At 33.7% G+C, this 16,376-nt stretch overlaps 1 protein-coding gene and 1 long non-coding RNA gene across 2 annotated transcripts in view; one reads left to right on the forward strand and one right to left on the reverse strand.

Moving 5' to 3' along the window:
- The window catches only part of LOC138686415 (uncharacterized), a 31,187-nt gene that overhangs the window by 6,590 nt on the left and 8,221 nt on the right, over positions 1-16,376 (forward strand). Inside the window, exons 5-6 of the long non-coding RNA XR_011325770.1 lie at positions 2,248-2,349; positions 14,931-15,037. This is a non-coding gene — a long non-coding RNA (uncharacterized lncRNA). The remainder of the gene's footprint in view (positions 1-2,247; positions 2,350-14,930; positions 15,038-16,376) is intronic.
- HFM1 (helicase for meiosis 1) overlaps positions 4,735-16,376 on the reverse strand; it is a 39,771-nt gene continuing 28,129 nt past the window's right edge. The window contains exons 25-37 of the mRNA XM_069789208.1: positions 15,455-15,538; positions 14,241-14,398; positions 13,421-13,524; positions 11,738-11,893; positions 11,221-11,316; positions 10,701-10,819; positions 9,780-9,862; positions 9,526-9,635; positions 7,375-7,473; positions 6,852-6,912; positions 6,484-6,589; positions 5,925-6,082; positions 4,735-5,640 (exon numbers count right to left, since the gene is read on the reverse strand). Coding sequence (XP_069645309.1) covers positions 5,574-5,640; positions 5,925-6,082; positions 6,484-6,589; positions 6,852-6,912; positions 7,375-7,473; positions 9,526-9,635; positions 9,780-9,862; positions 10,701-10,819; positions 11,221-11,316; positions 11,738-11,893; positions 13,421-13,524; positions 14,241-14,398; positions 15,455-15,538 — 1,401 coding nt within the window. The 3' untranslated portion in view covers positions 4,735-5,573. The remainder of the gene's footprint in view (positions 5,641-5,924; positions 6,083-6,483; positions 6,590-6,851; positions 6,913-7,374; positions 7,474-9,525; positions 9,636-9,779; positions 9,863-10,700; positions 10,820-11,220; positions 11,317-11,737; positions 11,894-13,420; positions 13,525-14,240; positions 14,399-15,454; positions 15,539-16,376) is intronic.

Consider the following 16,376-nt stretch of genomic DNA (forward strand, 5'->3'; position numbering starts at 1 on the left):
GCAGAAATTGTCATGTAGCATCAATCAAAAGGACAGTCTGTATCATCATTACATGCTAGCTCCATGTAGTATATCTTAAATACAGGAAGAAATTCCTTATCTAGGCACTTTTATTACATTTCAAAGAACATATACCTTCTTTATACAAAGTATGTCCACCCAGTATAATCTACTGCATTTCTGCAAAATGTGTAATATTTTCACACACTACCAAAGAGATGTGCCCCTCAAGTCCTGGCACATGGTAACAATCCATCTAAAAACCCCAGGAGGCCAGACTCAGGAACACTGAAAGCACATCCCACAAGACCAGAATGAAAGTGCAGTGTTTTAGTGTGGTGGCTAGCATACTAAAGCGAATTGGGAAACAACTCTCCCTAACTGGTATAAACTGTCTGGATTGGGACCTCTTGTTAAGAACAGGACATGCAGTGCAGGACTGCAAGTTAACAGTAGCACAGCTTTTCCAGTCACTTCACAACCACAGGGAAGAGCAACAGTGAGACAAATCACTTAGGAGGATGGAGTCCTTACCACAGCCCCCTCCATCTGAAATACCTGTGGAGAGCACACGGAGACCAAGAGTTACAACACTGGGAGAAAAGTGAGGGCTTGGACAGATATTTTATCTCAGATAGGTTTAAAGAACAAATACAGAAATATGGTTCAACTGGGGTGGCCCTTATTTCAGCTGAACAGTGGCAGCCCATAAACCACTGCCCTTTTTCTATCTGATTTTTTTCAGTCAAGCTGAGCTTCATCACTGCAAACTATTAGCACACTGTATGTGCCTCAGTTTATTCTCATGTAAGCCTTCAATAAATTCAATGTGCTGTTAGTCCTCTGCAGGAAGTGAATTTTACCCTGACCAGTACCTCCTTTTCTATTTCCTTGTTAAGCAAAGGAGCTAGAAAAAACCCAGGCATTCATGGATCTCATTTCATGGAGATCATTTAAAGATCTGTCAGTAAAACAATTGACATGATACTGCTCTCTTCCTTCTACATAAAAAGCAGAAGAGATGACATGAAGAGGTATGCAAGATACCCTTTCTTTTAGAAGAGATACCACCGATTCTGTCATAATGATGCCTTAGAGAGGTATCATTTGTGCTCTACAAAATGACTGATTTTAACTATTTTTCAGAATGGTGACTTCTGTTCACTCTTTATCATTATGCTGACTGCCTTTAAGAGCACCAACTTTTATAACTCACGTAAGTATTCTGTGACAGTATATCTAAGTAAAGATATACCCAAATAACAGGAGTCTGACTTGTCACAACTGCCATTATTAACAATTACTGTAATGTTTAACCCATTAAAGTCTCCAAATACATAAATAAAGTCTAAGTAATTAAAATGATCATGAGACATGCTGCATACAATTAAAATCATGCCCCAATACATTTACAGTATTCTATATGCTATGAATGTACCTTATACACAGATGTGTCTGGCAACATGTTTAAACACTATACTTATTTTTCTTCTAACAATTTTTGAAGATCATGGGTTTTGAGTGCATATTGCATTTTCTTCAAGCACAGATACGGTTGACCTCAGTTTATATTTTGAAACCAATATATGTGATAGGACAAGGAAGCATATAAGGAAGTTGAAGTTAAATTAAAAGCAGGTATGAGCATGTATTTTATTACGGAGAATCAGACAAGTAAGATAGTAAAATCTGACTTCTTGTCACAATGAATTTTCTTTTACTACTCCATTATGGGAAACAGAATTTTTATAATGTAAATTTTATAGAATCATCCCCAGACTAAAGTCTGTGGCATTCTGCTGTATCCCCAAAGAATTACTTATACAATCCCACTGATTCAAACTCAAGACACTCATTTAATATTACAACTCTATGCAGAATTAAAAACAAGGATCCTTTCAGACTTTAACAATGTTTTTATGTTTTAGTCTGTATTTTATCTATTGGTAGTAGCTTAGTGAAATTTTCTGACATTATCCTGTTGAATTTAATTAGTCTGTTTTATCATCTGGGCAGCACCTGAAAGGAAGCTGCATGCAGCAACATTACTGGCGCACAGCCATCTCTTGCTGTACAGAAATAAGACTATTCAACTTAGAAAAGTTGGATCCTTATGTGGATAAAAGAACTCAGGTGTTTCATGTGCACAAGAAAGGCAATATTCAGTGAGCCTGGCTGTGAATTTATAGCACAGGCTGAATTTATCAGCTTCTCCATGCTAACTGTATGTGGTCACTTTCATCATAGGTAATTTGGCAAGTTCCACCAGAGAGCAATTCAGCCCACTTACAATCTGAATCGTCTTCTGACAGTGTCTGCCCCTATCTAGTGACTACACAAGGAGTCCAGGTAAACTAGGTTTATCAATTAAGGTGATTCAGTTAAATGACTAAAATTACAGCTCTTCATAGCTATGTCTATACTTACATTTTGGGGTATGACCTGGGATTTTGGTGCCCTGGTCATTCATATAAATCATCTGTGGAGAAACACCACTGTTCCTGCCCGGGAGCCACCAGATTGCCATGGAAATCAGAAGATGGTGATGGGCAGGAGGTGGGCTAAACATAGCAGTAGTATAGTAATTCTGGATTAGCTCACTTTGGAAGTTTAATTTAAGAAAAATAAATTCAGATTTGACTAGGTTTTTCTAATTCTGCAGTCAGTTTGCTCTTTCTGCCTGTATTTGTTTTGAAGTATAGTCACTGTGTATCTGCAGTTAATTACTGCCAGAGACCTACTATGGTTATCACTTTTCATCTTTCAATTATTAATATTTGAAAAATGGAACAATAACAAATGCTACCATATGAAAAGTCATTCCTTCTCCTGAGATAGAGAACACTTCAGCATATAAGTACTTCCAAATTGGTTTTCTGAAAGCCATTTAGACTTTAAAGAGTCATAGAGTGAATATGAATAATGAAGCAAAACAACAATGCCAAATAAAGCCCTTAACTCTAAAAAAAAAAAGTTTTTGCACCAGAGGTTCAATATTACTGAAAGACATTGCAGTATTGAAAGATTTATATTCTGAAATCTATGACAGCATCTATTGCTGTCAGCAGCAATAGCACAATTTTGTAATTTTCCAAGGATGATATAGGATGCTGATTTCTTGCGAGAAACAGAGACAGGAAATGATCTTATAAACCATCTGCAAAGTACTCTGAATAGTCTTGAAAGTACTGAAATGCATTTGTTATCCTGTGTTCTGACTATGGATCAAATTGGAAATTAAAGCCTTTTAAAAATCAAAAAGAAACAATATGAATACAGTATCAGAAAATTAATCAGCCTGAATCTTGAAGAAACCCAATAATGACTACTGAACTCCTGCACTAGGGAAAACTACGAGGAAAATAAAATACCCGCCTGCAAGGATAATTTTCTTTGAAGTAATAGTCTAAATATAAATAGTCTAAATATAAACCTACTCCTATAAACTGACTAAAAACAAGTGGTTATATTTAGACTATATAAAAATTGAAGCAAAAAAGCAATAATGTCAATTACTTTCTAGACATTAGATAAACTACCAAAATATTTCCCAGAAAAATGGAAATATACCTTCAGTGTAGAAATGGGGCCAAAAAACATCTGGAAAAAATACTTCCTTAGTACAGAGAAATAAATACAAGCTTACCTTACTAATTTTTATGAAGACCTAACCACAATCAACTTCTACTACAGTCGTTAACCTCACAGTTCAGAACCTTTAGAAGCAGCTTCATGCAGACGAGCGGGAAAAGTGCATCAGAAGCATCCCTGGTTTGCAGGCGAGGCCTGAGCAACCAGCAGATGAGTGAGGTTTTGGAAAGTTGCAAGCTGTATAATCACAAGATTATATAAATTATATGATCACAAGATTGTATTGTTTCCTTCCTCTCCTATTTTCCATGTTTGAAGCTCAGCTTTGTGTTGCCATGTAAAAGCTTTTGTCAAACTTGAAGAAACTCAGGAATAGCTTGATTAGTTGTTGCAAGCTAAAACCCCAGGGAAAGGCAGGATATAAAGGCAATTAAAGAATGCTATGTAAATATGAACTATAAATTGAAAAAAAATTTTGTGTATTTCAAGCAGCAGGGAGAGCAGAGAGATGCTTAAACATCAGCATCAAGTACCATTTTAGATGTCCTAGAGGACCTGGAACATCTCCATGTGGGAGACCACTGCTCTTCTGGCACGGTAGATGGAGCCAAGGGAAGATTCTCTGGAGCACCTAAAATTACATTTGGCACTCTGCATTCTTAAATGTCACCCTGGCACAGAGCTGGGAAGTGACTAGGATGTACATGACTACGACTGCTGGGCTAAACATAGCAGTAGTATAGTACTTCTGAATTACCTCAGTCTGGAAGTTTAATTTAAAAAAAAAATTGAGACAAAAAGAGATCTCGCATACTACTAACCTCCAGATACAATGAAATATTGGAGCTACAGCAAAATAAGTTATAAGCTTGGGCCTGCTGGAATTTGCACAGTCAAAAACATATAAAGTGGTGAGTGTTGAGGCTGCTTGGGCTAAGCCATTCTTTCATATGGACAGAGTTATACCAGAAAGCAAGTCAAAAGTGTAAGGAAACACTGGAGTCAAGTAAAATGTTATTAGCTGAGAGAAATACAACCAGGTAGTGCAGCAAAACATGGTTGCATTTGGTTGCACCACAAACAATGTTGCACAAACAGACAGCTAAATTTCCATGTGTGATTTTAACATTTTAATTCCACACATTTTGAATAATTAACAGTGAAAATTAACATTCTCTTGGATTTTAGGCAATATAATGTATTTTTCTAACTATTGAACTTGCAAGGTCTACTGTTCAACCACTAGAGCTACAAGAAGATATCCAAATCCAATGCTTGGTTGCCTAAATCTGTACTAGGACACATAAATATCCATTTTATGACCTCAGGTGTCAAAGTGAACAGCCAAACACAACTTTAGAATATTGTTTATAGACATTTTACAACTGGTTTGTTGAGAGTCTGGTAACACATTCAATTGAAGTTGCACTTTTTTATTAACAAGTTGATAGCACTGTCAAAAGGAATATAGTCTAGAATAACTTACCATTCTATTACTTTTACTTGTAAATCTAATTATTTTACAGAATCAGTGCTATGAAAAATTCAGCATTAGAGAAACTGAAAGACAAAACCAAAAAGTATTAAGAAATTTCTGAGGAAAGAGTCTTTCATTCATTTAAAGAGTACTTGTGAGCAGGGCATGTAATAAATAGCTTACTTTCCCTTATGTGATTTTTACTTTATCTATAGAAGCATTCTCAGTTTAAGAACTACTCTCCTTTGACACGTTCCAATATTTTTCTTTGTAATCCTGAAAACAGCAAGGTCAATAAACAAATATTTAAATACTTTTCAAAATAAGATAGAATTCCATAAATTAGACATCAACTTTGTTATTATCTACTCTATGCAGCAATCCAGCTATTAGTAAATAAGTATACAACAGAAATCAAATTCTCTTAACTGGATTTGAAGGCTTCACTCTGTAAAAATGACTAACATTTTTTTCCCTAGCACTTACAATTTATTTTGTGTATGTTTTACAAAATGCCATCAAATATTCCAAGAAAGGGCTTGACATCATTGATTTCATCATCAAGAAGATATCTAATGAAGAGTAAGCAAACAAAAAAATTAAATTAGGTATAGTACATCAAAACCTATGAAATCGGAAACACTATACAAAGTATAGTCAAGAAATACCAAGACAAGCAAAATAATTTTAAAGTATTTTCCTTTCTAAGAAAAGTTAATTGCTACTATTATTGTGAAAATTCATCTTTTTAAAATGAATGTTATAAATTAACACATCGCCTAAAGGTCTGTGTTCCATGAAGAACTAAGGATGGGAACACTGAGGCAACAGAAAAACATACACAACTTTTTATTACCTGGGATCCACTTCTTTTTCCTGTTCTTTCGTGAAAATAAAAAAATCCTCTTTCCTAGTGAATTTGGAAGAGTCTGAGATTATTTTTGAGATCGAAGAACACTGCATATTTTTCAGCTCTTGTGAAGGATTTGAATGCTTTTTTTCTTGAAAACTGAACTGCAATGTAAATGTTAAAAAGTGTATATGGTTAAAATAATTAACCAAAAGAGAAACTGCCACATTGTTGTAGTATGTAGTACATACATTTATATTGATATTATGGTATTTGACAAGGACCAAACTCATGATAAATATAATTATATACTGGATGACTTGCAAAATCACAATCAAATTGAGTAAATAGTTTTGAAGTCATGCTATATAAAGTAAATTCAAGTCCTAGTTCTTTGTATCATGAATATCACACTAAGCATAGGATGTATGCATGTTTGGACAACACAGAAAGGTTCAGAAATTCAGTATGTCCAAACTGATTCATAAGTCAGATATGGTAAATATATTTACAAACAAAATACTCTAATTGTAGGAAATTCTATTATTAAAATATTTTTACTCACCATATTTATATTTTCACTCTGTACAGATAAATTCACTTTTGATGTGCTATTAACCACAGAAACAACTGAGTTGTGAATATTGGTCTCATCTTGTAAGGTGCATGAACTGAAAATATCAAGTTGAATAATTTAAGTATTTTTACAGAAGTGCAAAATTATTTACTTTTCAGTTCAGGATTTTCTATTTATTTCCCTCCACACTTAAATAAAAAAAATTAAAATAATTCAACAATTCATACCTTTAAAAAGTTGAAATTTCACTCACTTTTATGAGTGAACAACTTTCTATACATTTAATCATACCAATAAATGTGAAATAGACAATATTTTTAACTGAATAAAACTGTAATAAATTATATAATGCTTACTCTTTTGAAATGTCATTTGTAGCTTTGCTTCTTGTATACTGGCAAAGTGGTTCACACTCATCTGGAATTTGAAGGCAGATATTTCCACGTTCCACATAAGAATGAAAGTTTTAAAAACTGAGTCACAAAACAGCCAAAACCCCTTGTAAATATTTTACAAAATCTGATAAATAATAGTTTGAAAATTATTCAAATATCTTAACACTTGAAATATTTCTGCGGTGAGTTTTAGGCTAATGTAAAACGTAAGCAGAGACACGCAGTCAGATAAAATAACAAATATGCAGTTGCAGGCCATCCAAAAAATTTTTCATTATGGCTTTCTCAACTCTCTCTTCCATATTAGATTTGTCTCAATGTAGGTGACATTCAAGGCAGAGTAATAAACCTGGTGGTCAAGTAAATTAACCAAAATATTTCAGGTAGTTCTATTCATTGTATACTATAATAAATTATTCTCAAATAATAGCCTGTAAAATAATTTGTATGTAGGAAACAAAGAATTTTGTTAAAATAACCTTACCTAATTCTCTACTGGTAAAGTTGCTAGCAAATACTAATTTCTCATCATCAATATCATCCCAAACATCATCTGTCAGTTTAAAGTCCACATCCAAAGCATCTGAAAACAAGATCTGCTTTTATCTGTATCAGTCAAGTTATGTATTAAAGATTTTTAACTTTTTTTTTTTTTTAATGCTATTATCTCTTGGTTCTTCTCACTCACAAACACTGAATGTTTCCAAGAGAAAGCTGTAATACATTTGTAATGGACAAGTATAAAAAATGTTCTGTTTTACAACCAGTTGTTCAATCTATTGAAAGGAGGACTGTCACATATGCACTTTTTCCTCAGCATTATTTTGAGAAAAGTTATCCTCAGCATAGATTCTAGAAAAACAGGCCTTATAAAAATCACTGCAATTTCATTCTTTCCCTTTGTCAGAAGCACTGTTAGATTCCAAATTTAATACTTTTAATTCAGTCCTTTCTTCTCTCCAGTTTTCCAAAACACTCTGAATGCTGTCTTCCTCCCATACATCTAATGCCTAAGAACCAGCCATGATAAACACATTTTCAAGCATTGTTGTTAAAATTCTTAATTAAAATGTGATAGGTAATGTTTTAAAATACTTTTTTTCTGGTGCAAAGAAGACTCTCCTGTTTCCTCTCTTACCCTCTTTCCCTTTTGTTTGTTGTAGTCTCTCTTTTCATCACCAGTTCAATTGTCGCTCCTAATTTTTTTCATCTCTCTTCTGCCATACTACCCTCCAGCATCAGACAGTGCTGAAATCTTCATTCTGTTGTCACGGCCCTAATACGCCTAAGAAACCCTGATCCCGGTCTCCCTTTCAACAGAGAAGGAGCAGGACAGGCTCAAATCAAAAATGCTGTTCTACAGACACTGGTAACACCAGGAAGGCACTGCTATTGTAATTTTGGATGTGCACAGTCAGCATGGTGCATTACTGCACAGACGCACAGACTTTAAAAAAATTATAGGTTTAGGTTACTAAAATTTCACAGTATATTTTTAATTACCTACTTTTTTTTTGTATGGAATTGAAAGATACCATATTACAGATGCAGTTAACCCTATAAAAATAATATAAACGGATGCCTTACTTCATTAGAACTATTTTTGGTGCATCTTTTTAAATGCAGGTGGCCCAATCAATATGGCCAAAGTCACCTTTGCTGCTGCTATTCAATGCAGAGGGTTTTCAGTCAGCAGTATCTACTATGTCCCCTTGATCCTGCATGATTTGCCTCAAGATGTTCTTGAGCACAGACTATAGCTATACTGGAATATCCATCTGTCTTCCCATTACTTTATTCTTTTCACACAATCATATCATACACTAACTGCCTGGCCCACCCCAGCAACTAATGATATGGCTATGCAACAGTCTTCCATCTTAAGACTAGATAACAACTATGGCAGGTATAATAGTATGGCAGGAAAATAAGAAACATTAATTTAAAGGAATAGGATTACAATCCCATCATCAAAATATTAAGTAAAAATGAAATTATGCAGTATAGCTGCCAATATGTAAGACAGCATGAACTAAAAACCATTTCAGTTCATTTCAGCAGTGTTTCTTATATGTCTGAGTATGACCTAAACATTGGAGCTCCTACTTATTAGCCAAATTAATTAAAAACTGATTCACATCAATCTACTGTCACCAAATACAGAAAGAGGAATTTTTTTTCCAGATAGAGATGTTTTACTAGTTATTAACTCAGTTACTAAATGGTCATATTTTGTCAACTATCAAAAGCTCGTATTTCACTAACTTCTTCCAGCAGAAAGGGAAAAGAATAGATATAGAGGTAAAATACCTCTTGCATTACAAGTGGCTTCAGTGGAAATACATTACAGTCATACCCTTCAGGAAGTATTTATAGATTTGGACCCTAATATATTTGATTTAGTCATTACTGTTTTATTGAAAGGTATATTTAGATGCTTAGATCTACATTAGAAATTCTTACTGATGCTAGAAAGCAAGCCAATTAAGGCCACTATATTTCCCTATACATTCAGTGTTCTATAATCCTGGTTGCATTACTGGTTGCTGTAGTCATTTTGGCAAGTTTGCATTTACACGTGTACTAAAATCAAAACAGTGAAAAATCGTAATTTCAAACACAGGCAGTAACTTACCACTCCTTCCATAATTCCAGGATTGCAGTTGTTTCTGAGATACTCCTAACCTACTAACATTATCTCCCTCACCCACTGAGGGTGATGAAGATGACTCTTTATTGCTAGACCTATTAAAAAAATAATAATTACAGAAAAATCAGTGAAATGTCAGTAAAATACTTGTTTATTCAGAAAACAGTTTTTAATTGTTACAATTTAATGTATTATCTAAAATAAGACATTTCTTTTTTGTTACTTGTATTAACCAGTACCTTGGCAATGCTGGCAACAGAGATTTAGGTGTAAAAACGAATTGTTTGAGGTCCACATTTTGAGCTTGATTTAACATCTGCATCTAAAGAAAGCAGATTATTGTAACTGATAAGATATAAACATATTGAAAACCATAGTTTTTTAACAATCTTAATGACATTAATACTGTATCAAGTTAGCATATTTTTTAAAGATCATATATCAAATCTTTCTGATGTCTGCTTATCTAACATAATCAGTTAAAATGGTTTGAATTACATGCTTCTAGTGGAATTATCTGAGCACCTTGGCAAAGTCAGACTGGTTATCACTAACTCTCATCTGTATTAGCTATAGGCTAAATCATTCTCTTGCAAACAAACAAGCAAACAAAACTGTGAGGAGGAAATAAAACACTCCAGTATCTCAAATACCGTTCTTGCTGCAGAAAGAACTAGTTTAGTACTATGTTCAAAGGGGTAAAGTGTACGCCATGAAATCTTTCAGAGGTTAAAAACTAACATGGTTGGTTTTCTTACAAAGAAGTGGATCTACCTGTCAATGCAACAAGATCTTTTAGTAGCATTACTCTGATAAATACCACTATTTGTTTTCATTCAGGTCATACTTTGCCAAAACCAAGTCACAGTACAGTACCTTCCAACAATGCCTCTGTAACTCGCCCACCGCAATCTACCAAATGCCATAAAAATAAAAACAAGGAGTACGTGCACAGAAGTGGATCATTGGAAGCATTCCAAGCAGCCACAAAGAACCTCTCAGTGATTCCTGGGCTTTTGGTACCTTTGTACTTCTTTGCTTTTTGCATTCCACACAGAAAAGACAAACTTGAATGTTTATATTTAGTTATAAAATTCTCTCTGCAAACAATATATACAAATACATAAAAGATTAAAATAAATCTATGTATTCGAATGAACCTTTAACCGTTTTACTGGGGGTACAGATGAAATTGAGTTCCTGCTCCTTAAATCAGCAAGGTAAAAAGAAAACTTTGAATCTCCATTCATCTCAGACTTTGGAGGTACTCCAGTTTTACCTGAGAACAGGAATTAAAATAATCTTCAGATTAGTTTAGAAGGGATAAATCCTAATTCTTTCCAGATGAATGGAAACTTTGCCAGTAAGTTTAGTATATTCTATTAGAAGATCCTAAAAGATTTAACACACCAATATTTATATAAAAGTGTAACAAGCTCGACATTGCTCTTAAATCATATGCTAGATGTTCTGAAAAATACTATTAATCATTGTAGTGCCTACAAAAGTGTTATTGACAAAGCTTTTTGTTACCACTTCTACGACTGCATCATAGCAACAACTCAGGCCTCACCCTCTCGCTTACATTGCTTCTGTTAATGTAACTATTGGTATAAATTAAGCTATTCTAAATTATATTTGTCTAAAAGTAACAGAAATAGTAGTTATAATGAAACTTACAGCAGTCATGTCCACACACATCTTTATTTTTACAGCGATGGTTGCATTCTCTGTTTCCATATTTCTTGTAAGTAATCTCTTGTTTAGAAATGCCTCCTAGATAATACAGAAATGCTCATTTTTTATTTCATATGTATTGTTGAGACAGTACTTCATGCAGTAAGAGATGGGCTAGAAGTAATCTGTATCACTAGAATTTTGTTGCCTTCAACAAAACTTTGGGCTCTTCAAACAATGTAATTGGAAAGAAATTAATCAGTGCTACTGAAAAAGAGAGGCACTACCACATTCCCAAATTCAAACATTAATATTAGATACCGAACATCCATGATTTTTGTTACTTTCAAATTCATCAAAGAATTGCACTGTAGTACCGCAAGCAGAAGCAGCAGCATTGTATTTTTATAACTGAGAAAGAAACAATATGGATAAACAAAGATCCAGCTCTCTAGTGAAAGCAAAATTCAATTTTCTGTTGACTTTGGTATTAGCCAGATGTTGTGATCTGACCGTTTACCTGTATCTACTTTTGCTGCTGGCAGACTTTGTGGTGAGCCATAATACATATCAAGTGAAGACTCGGCTTTCAGTTTTTGATCTGTAACCACTTTACTTCCCATTGTTTTCGGTGTTAAGTAAAAGACTGTATATCTTTGCCGTATATCAAGGCCAACTTTGAAAAAAAGACAAAAAATATTTTAAATTGCTATAAACTGTTTCTAACTACTGATTACCCTCAGTTTTCTAAAGAGTTTAAGAAAGTATAAATGTTATTAAAAGATCATGGAAATTTGCTAAGATAATGTACCATTAAAAGCACACTATTATATGAATGGATTCTTTATGACTGAGATTTAAAAAACCAAACATTTTCAGAATTATAGATTTCAGTACTAGATGAGTAACAAAATTAGTTCCTTTAACTGAATTTTTCTGTATTGTTTTAAAACTACATTTATCTATGGCTTTGCACTGCTGATAAAATTTTAATTTTAAAATTGTACTACAGTCTGTATTTCAGGAGTATCAGCAGCTCTGTATTGGCAAAGGCATAAAATGAGTATGTTGAAATGAGTATATAGATAGTACTCTTGAAGTTGAATGCTAATAAAGGTTCTAGTTCTAATTAAACGAAGATTCATATGAGACTATGAGACACACCATTTGTAAAAAGAGTATTTTTGTCTTTTATTAGGCAAATATTGCTGGAAAACCAGACAGGCTTTTAAAAAATGAGATATTTCCTTCAAGTCTGAAACAGAAGCAGACTTTAAAATCTGTAGAGACTGGGAAGACCTGCTTTTAGTCTAACTTCACTGTTACCAATTTCAGAGAAATTAACTGTTGTGTTAAGTTTTACTGAACTCAGTACAATGTGTAGATAGCCAAGTAGTAATAAAAGGACAATTTTTTCTTCATCTCTGGTTAGAAAACCCTCCTTTTTCCTGAGCCACAGGTTTAGCCATAGGAATACACATTATTCCAGGCTTGATTATTGAAATAGTCTCAATATTCAATGTTTATCATGGAAGCACCAAATATACTTCAGTTAAACTAGCACACAGCAATCTTCTTTACAGGTGGGGCATGATGGCAGAATTCAATACAGCCAGTCTATTTTTATATTGTATTTCAAAGTTTTATGTTTCAAGGTCATCACTGTCTTTCTTCATCTGCTGCTATAGTTTCAATTCTATGGAAACTGACACTGAGGGGACCAATGTTTAAATCTACAGATGTTAAGGTACAAAATTTTCCACTGTAGAAATTTCTTGCTACTGAAGTGGAGATGAATCCATATCTAATACTTTTTTATCACAATGCAAAACCTAACCATTCACAAAGACAGCTCTTCCCAGCGTAAATAACCTTTCAAGCTGATAGGTTATCCCTACTGAAAGTTAATTCAACTTGAAGGTGAAGGGGAAAAGAGAATCCTAATCTGTATCAACAGAGCAAGCTACTATCTCCTAGTAACAGTTTTGATGCTTCCCAGTTCATTAATATGCTAGTAAATGAAATGAACAGATGTGTAATTAGGACTATTAGGTAATACTCAACCCAGTAAAAAACATGTAATAGAATTTTGTTCCAGATTGGTTCATTTTATTGTATTTTTGGCTTGATATAAAGTGTTTTAATAATGTATTCAAAATTCTTATGCAGTTTTTTTTAATTAAAAGCATACCAATCAACCTACCATAATCAGAACTAATTAAATTTATACTGATGTCCTCTGATTTAAGAGCTCTTTTCACTTCAATTTTCTTCGTCCAATTTCCAGTTTTCAGCAGCACAGAATCCCTGTAATGTATCAGTAAAGTTTTGTTAGACGTGGACAATAAAAACAAGACTGTATACTATGGCATCTGTAACCAAGTGGAAGAGCCTTTATTTGGTCTTAGTTCTTGGATTTTGCTTGATAAGTGGCCTAAGAATAACCTTCCAATAATACATGATTTATGGCCACAAGAGAGCCAGGATGCTGCAGATCAGTTTCAGTTCTGCCAAAAGTGCCAGACTTTGGCCAGAACTCTCGTGAAGGTCACGCAGTTGGAAAAGATTTTGTTTCTCTTTTCCCATTTGCTCCAAGCATATCTTAGCCAACTGGAGAATTTAATTCCATCTCTGAGTGAAAGGCAATTTTGACAATATGCTATAATTAAAGAAATATAGCTAATAAGAGCAAGTAACAACTTGAGAATGTATCTTTTTAATAGGTACTTTACTTGTTTTATATTTATGTGGAAATTATTATGACTTCCATAATATGACATCAGTGTTGTACAGATATTTACACATACTCTCTGTACTGACAAGCACACTGGCATGTTTTGGGGGTTTTTGAATCTTGTTCAGCATTTTAAATGACAACAGTGACTAGAAAATGCTGTAGGATAACGTATAATTTTGTACCATTTGGCATCAGTAGAAAGTGTTGCAAAAACTGCAACTCACAGAAAGGATTAAAAGCCAACACCCTTAAAAGATATGAGGCAAAAAAACCTGATCATACATACATAATTTTCTGATTAAAAATGACTTGGTTGTCAGCATCTCCTATGACCAATGTAACATAGTGAAAATCTGTCGCTGTTCTCTTTGTCTGTAGCTGCTCATAGTTTGTTAATTTGATGGTTACCAAGATTTCAGCCAATGTATCACTGCATTTTGGAAGCTAGGAAAAAAATTATATAGAAGATGACATCACTGCTAAAATATGCAAAGTAAAATATACACCTTTCCATAAATTTTTAATTGTTGATACAAGCACAAAAGCTTGATTCAAGCAATTTCAATTTGTGGTACAATTTTTATTTGTTGTTCTGAGACACTATTATACAGTACTAACTTACCCATAGCTGAATATCCTAAATTTGATTAAGTATTGAGAATAAAAGACAGTCTACATTAAGCCCTTGAAAAATTCTCCTCTGTTCAGTGCAAAGAGAAAGATGCAAGAAGAAAACTAGCTATATTTTGGCATCCCAGCATTCCTCTATAAGGTATTTATAATTGTTAAATCTTTCTTCTGAGAATAACTTTAGAGATACCCATCCGGTATCATGTCAAATGAAAAACTGAAATAGAACTGATCATTATAACAATAGTATTTCACACATCTATTAAGTTTTTAACTTCAAAGGTGTCTTTATTTGTACCAACTTCACAAGACACTTTAAGGCTATTTTTCAAATTTTGCATTTCAGAGTGGCTATGTGATCTGTTGAAAGAGAAAATGCATATCAGAACGTCAAAGCTCTTGATTGCATATGGAATTTCACCCTTCCTTTGAAATGGCACCAGCTACGTTAAGGTAATAATTTACTGTTTCTCTATATTCCTAAGCGTGACATAGAAAATAAACATGAGTTATTGCTTCTTCAGTAAGTTTTATATGGATGCTTCTCTGTCTCCAGGGTTTGTTTATATTCAAGATAGAAGAGACCTCTCAGACTCACATATAATGCTAGAATGTGGAATATACCAGTTTGCATCTGTAACATAAAATGCTATTAACGAGAGAGAGAGAGAGAGGCCAATGTATTATAGGGAATGTCTATTCCAAGGCTCTCCTTCAGTGTTTAAGAGTTTGATTATACATGCTAAGGTGGAAGGAGGCCATAATATTGTGTAATCTTCTACCAGCAATGGCTTCAAATGTCTTTAAGTCAGTATTTGCTCTTTCATTTAATATCACATAAAACCATAAAATAAATAGAAAAGCATTTACCTGTTCAACGTCAAGTTCATATTTTGGAAGATGCAAAACAGATTCTTTTATCTGGTTTCCAAAAGGAGGATGTCTGTTTAAAATCTGCAAAGATTTCATTTCATTTCTGATACATTCAGCTGATCAGAGATGCCAACAAAAATGCAAATCCAAGGAATCAAAATCGCCAGAGTAATTATGCTATCAACAAAAGCCCTTATCACTCCTGGTTCTCTACTGTCAATGATGCCCAGAATAGCAACATACCCAAAAGAAAATTCCAATATTTTTTCATGTTGCTACCACTTCTGTTCAGGTAACAGCCAATGAACTAGTCAATGACCTCAAAACCTGACTACTCAGGTTTTATATGAGATGACTCTTCTATGTTGCCCTAGCTTTAGTCAAAACAAAACAAATTACAGGAAAACTGCAAAAGGGGGCAGAAAAGAGAAATCAAATTCCTAAAGCCAGAACAGAAAAACCCAAGTAAGATAATTTTCTTTTAGAAATCTGTTGTATCTTCCAGAACACTAGAAAAACAGTTTCCTCAGAAAAGAAGCCAAGAGCCAAAGAACTTGTTCTGGGGTAAAATCTAACTTCCCTAAAATAAGAAGTGCTTTACAGATGATTCAGAAGAATTTCACTCTATGACTATCTTTAACTAAAACTAGCAATAATGGAAATTCAGGATTCTCATCATTAACATACATTAAGATAAACTGTAAATACACATTCCCTTTTATATATTTTCTAACACTCCTAAAAGGGAAATCCATATTGTCCTTTATTTCAAACCATGTTATGCTGAAATTCTACATATTTAAGCAACTGCTTTCCAAAACCAGCCAAATCAGTGAAATCATCCACATCAAATTTACTAGAACAAAACACCATACACATTTTCAAGGAAAAATAGCAGCAGTCACATATTTTTTTTAAT

This window comes from Haliaeetus albicilla, chromosome 8, assembly GCF_947461875.1.
Source record: "Haliaeetus albicilla chromosome 8, bHalAlb1.1, whole genome shotgun sequence".
Classification (NCBI taxonomy): Eukaryota; Metazoa; Chordata; class Aves; order Accipitriformes; family Accipitridae; genus Haliaeetus; species Haliaeetus albicilla.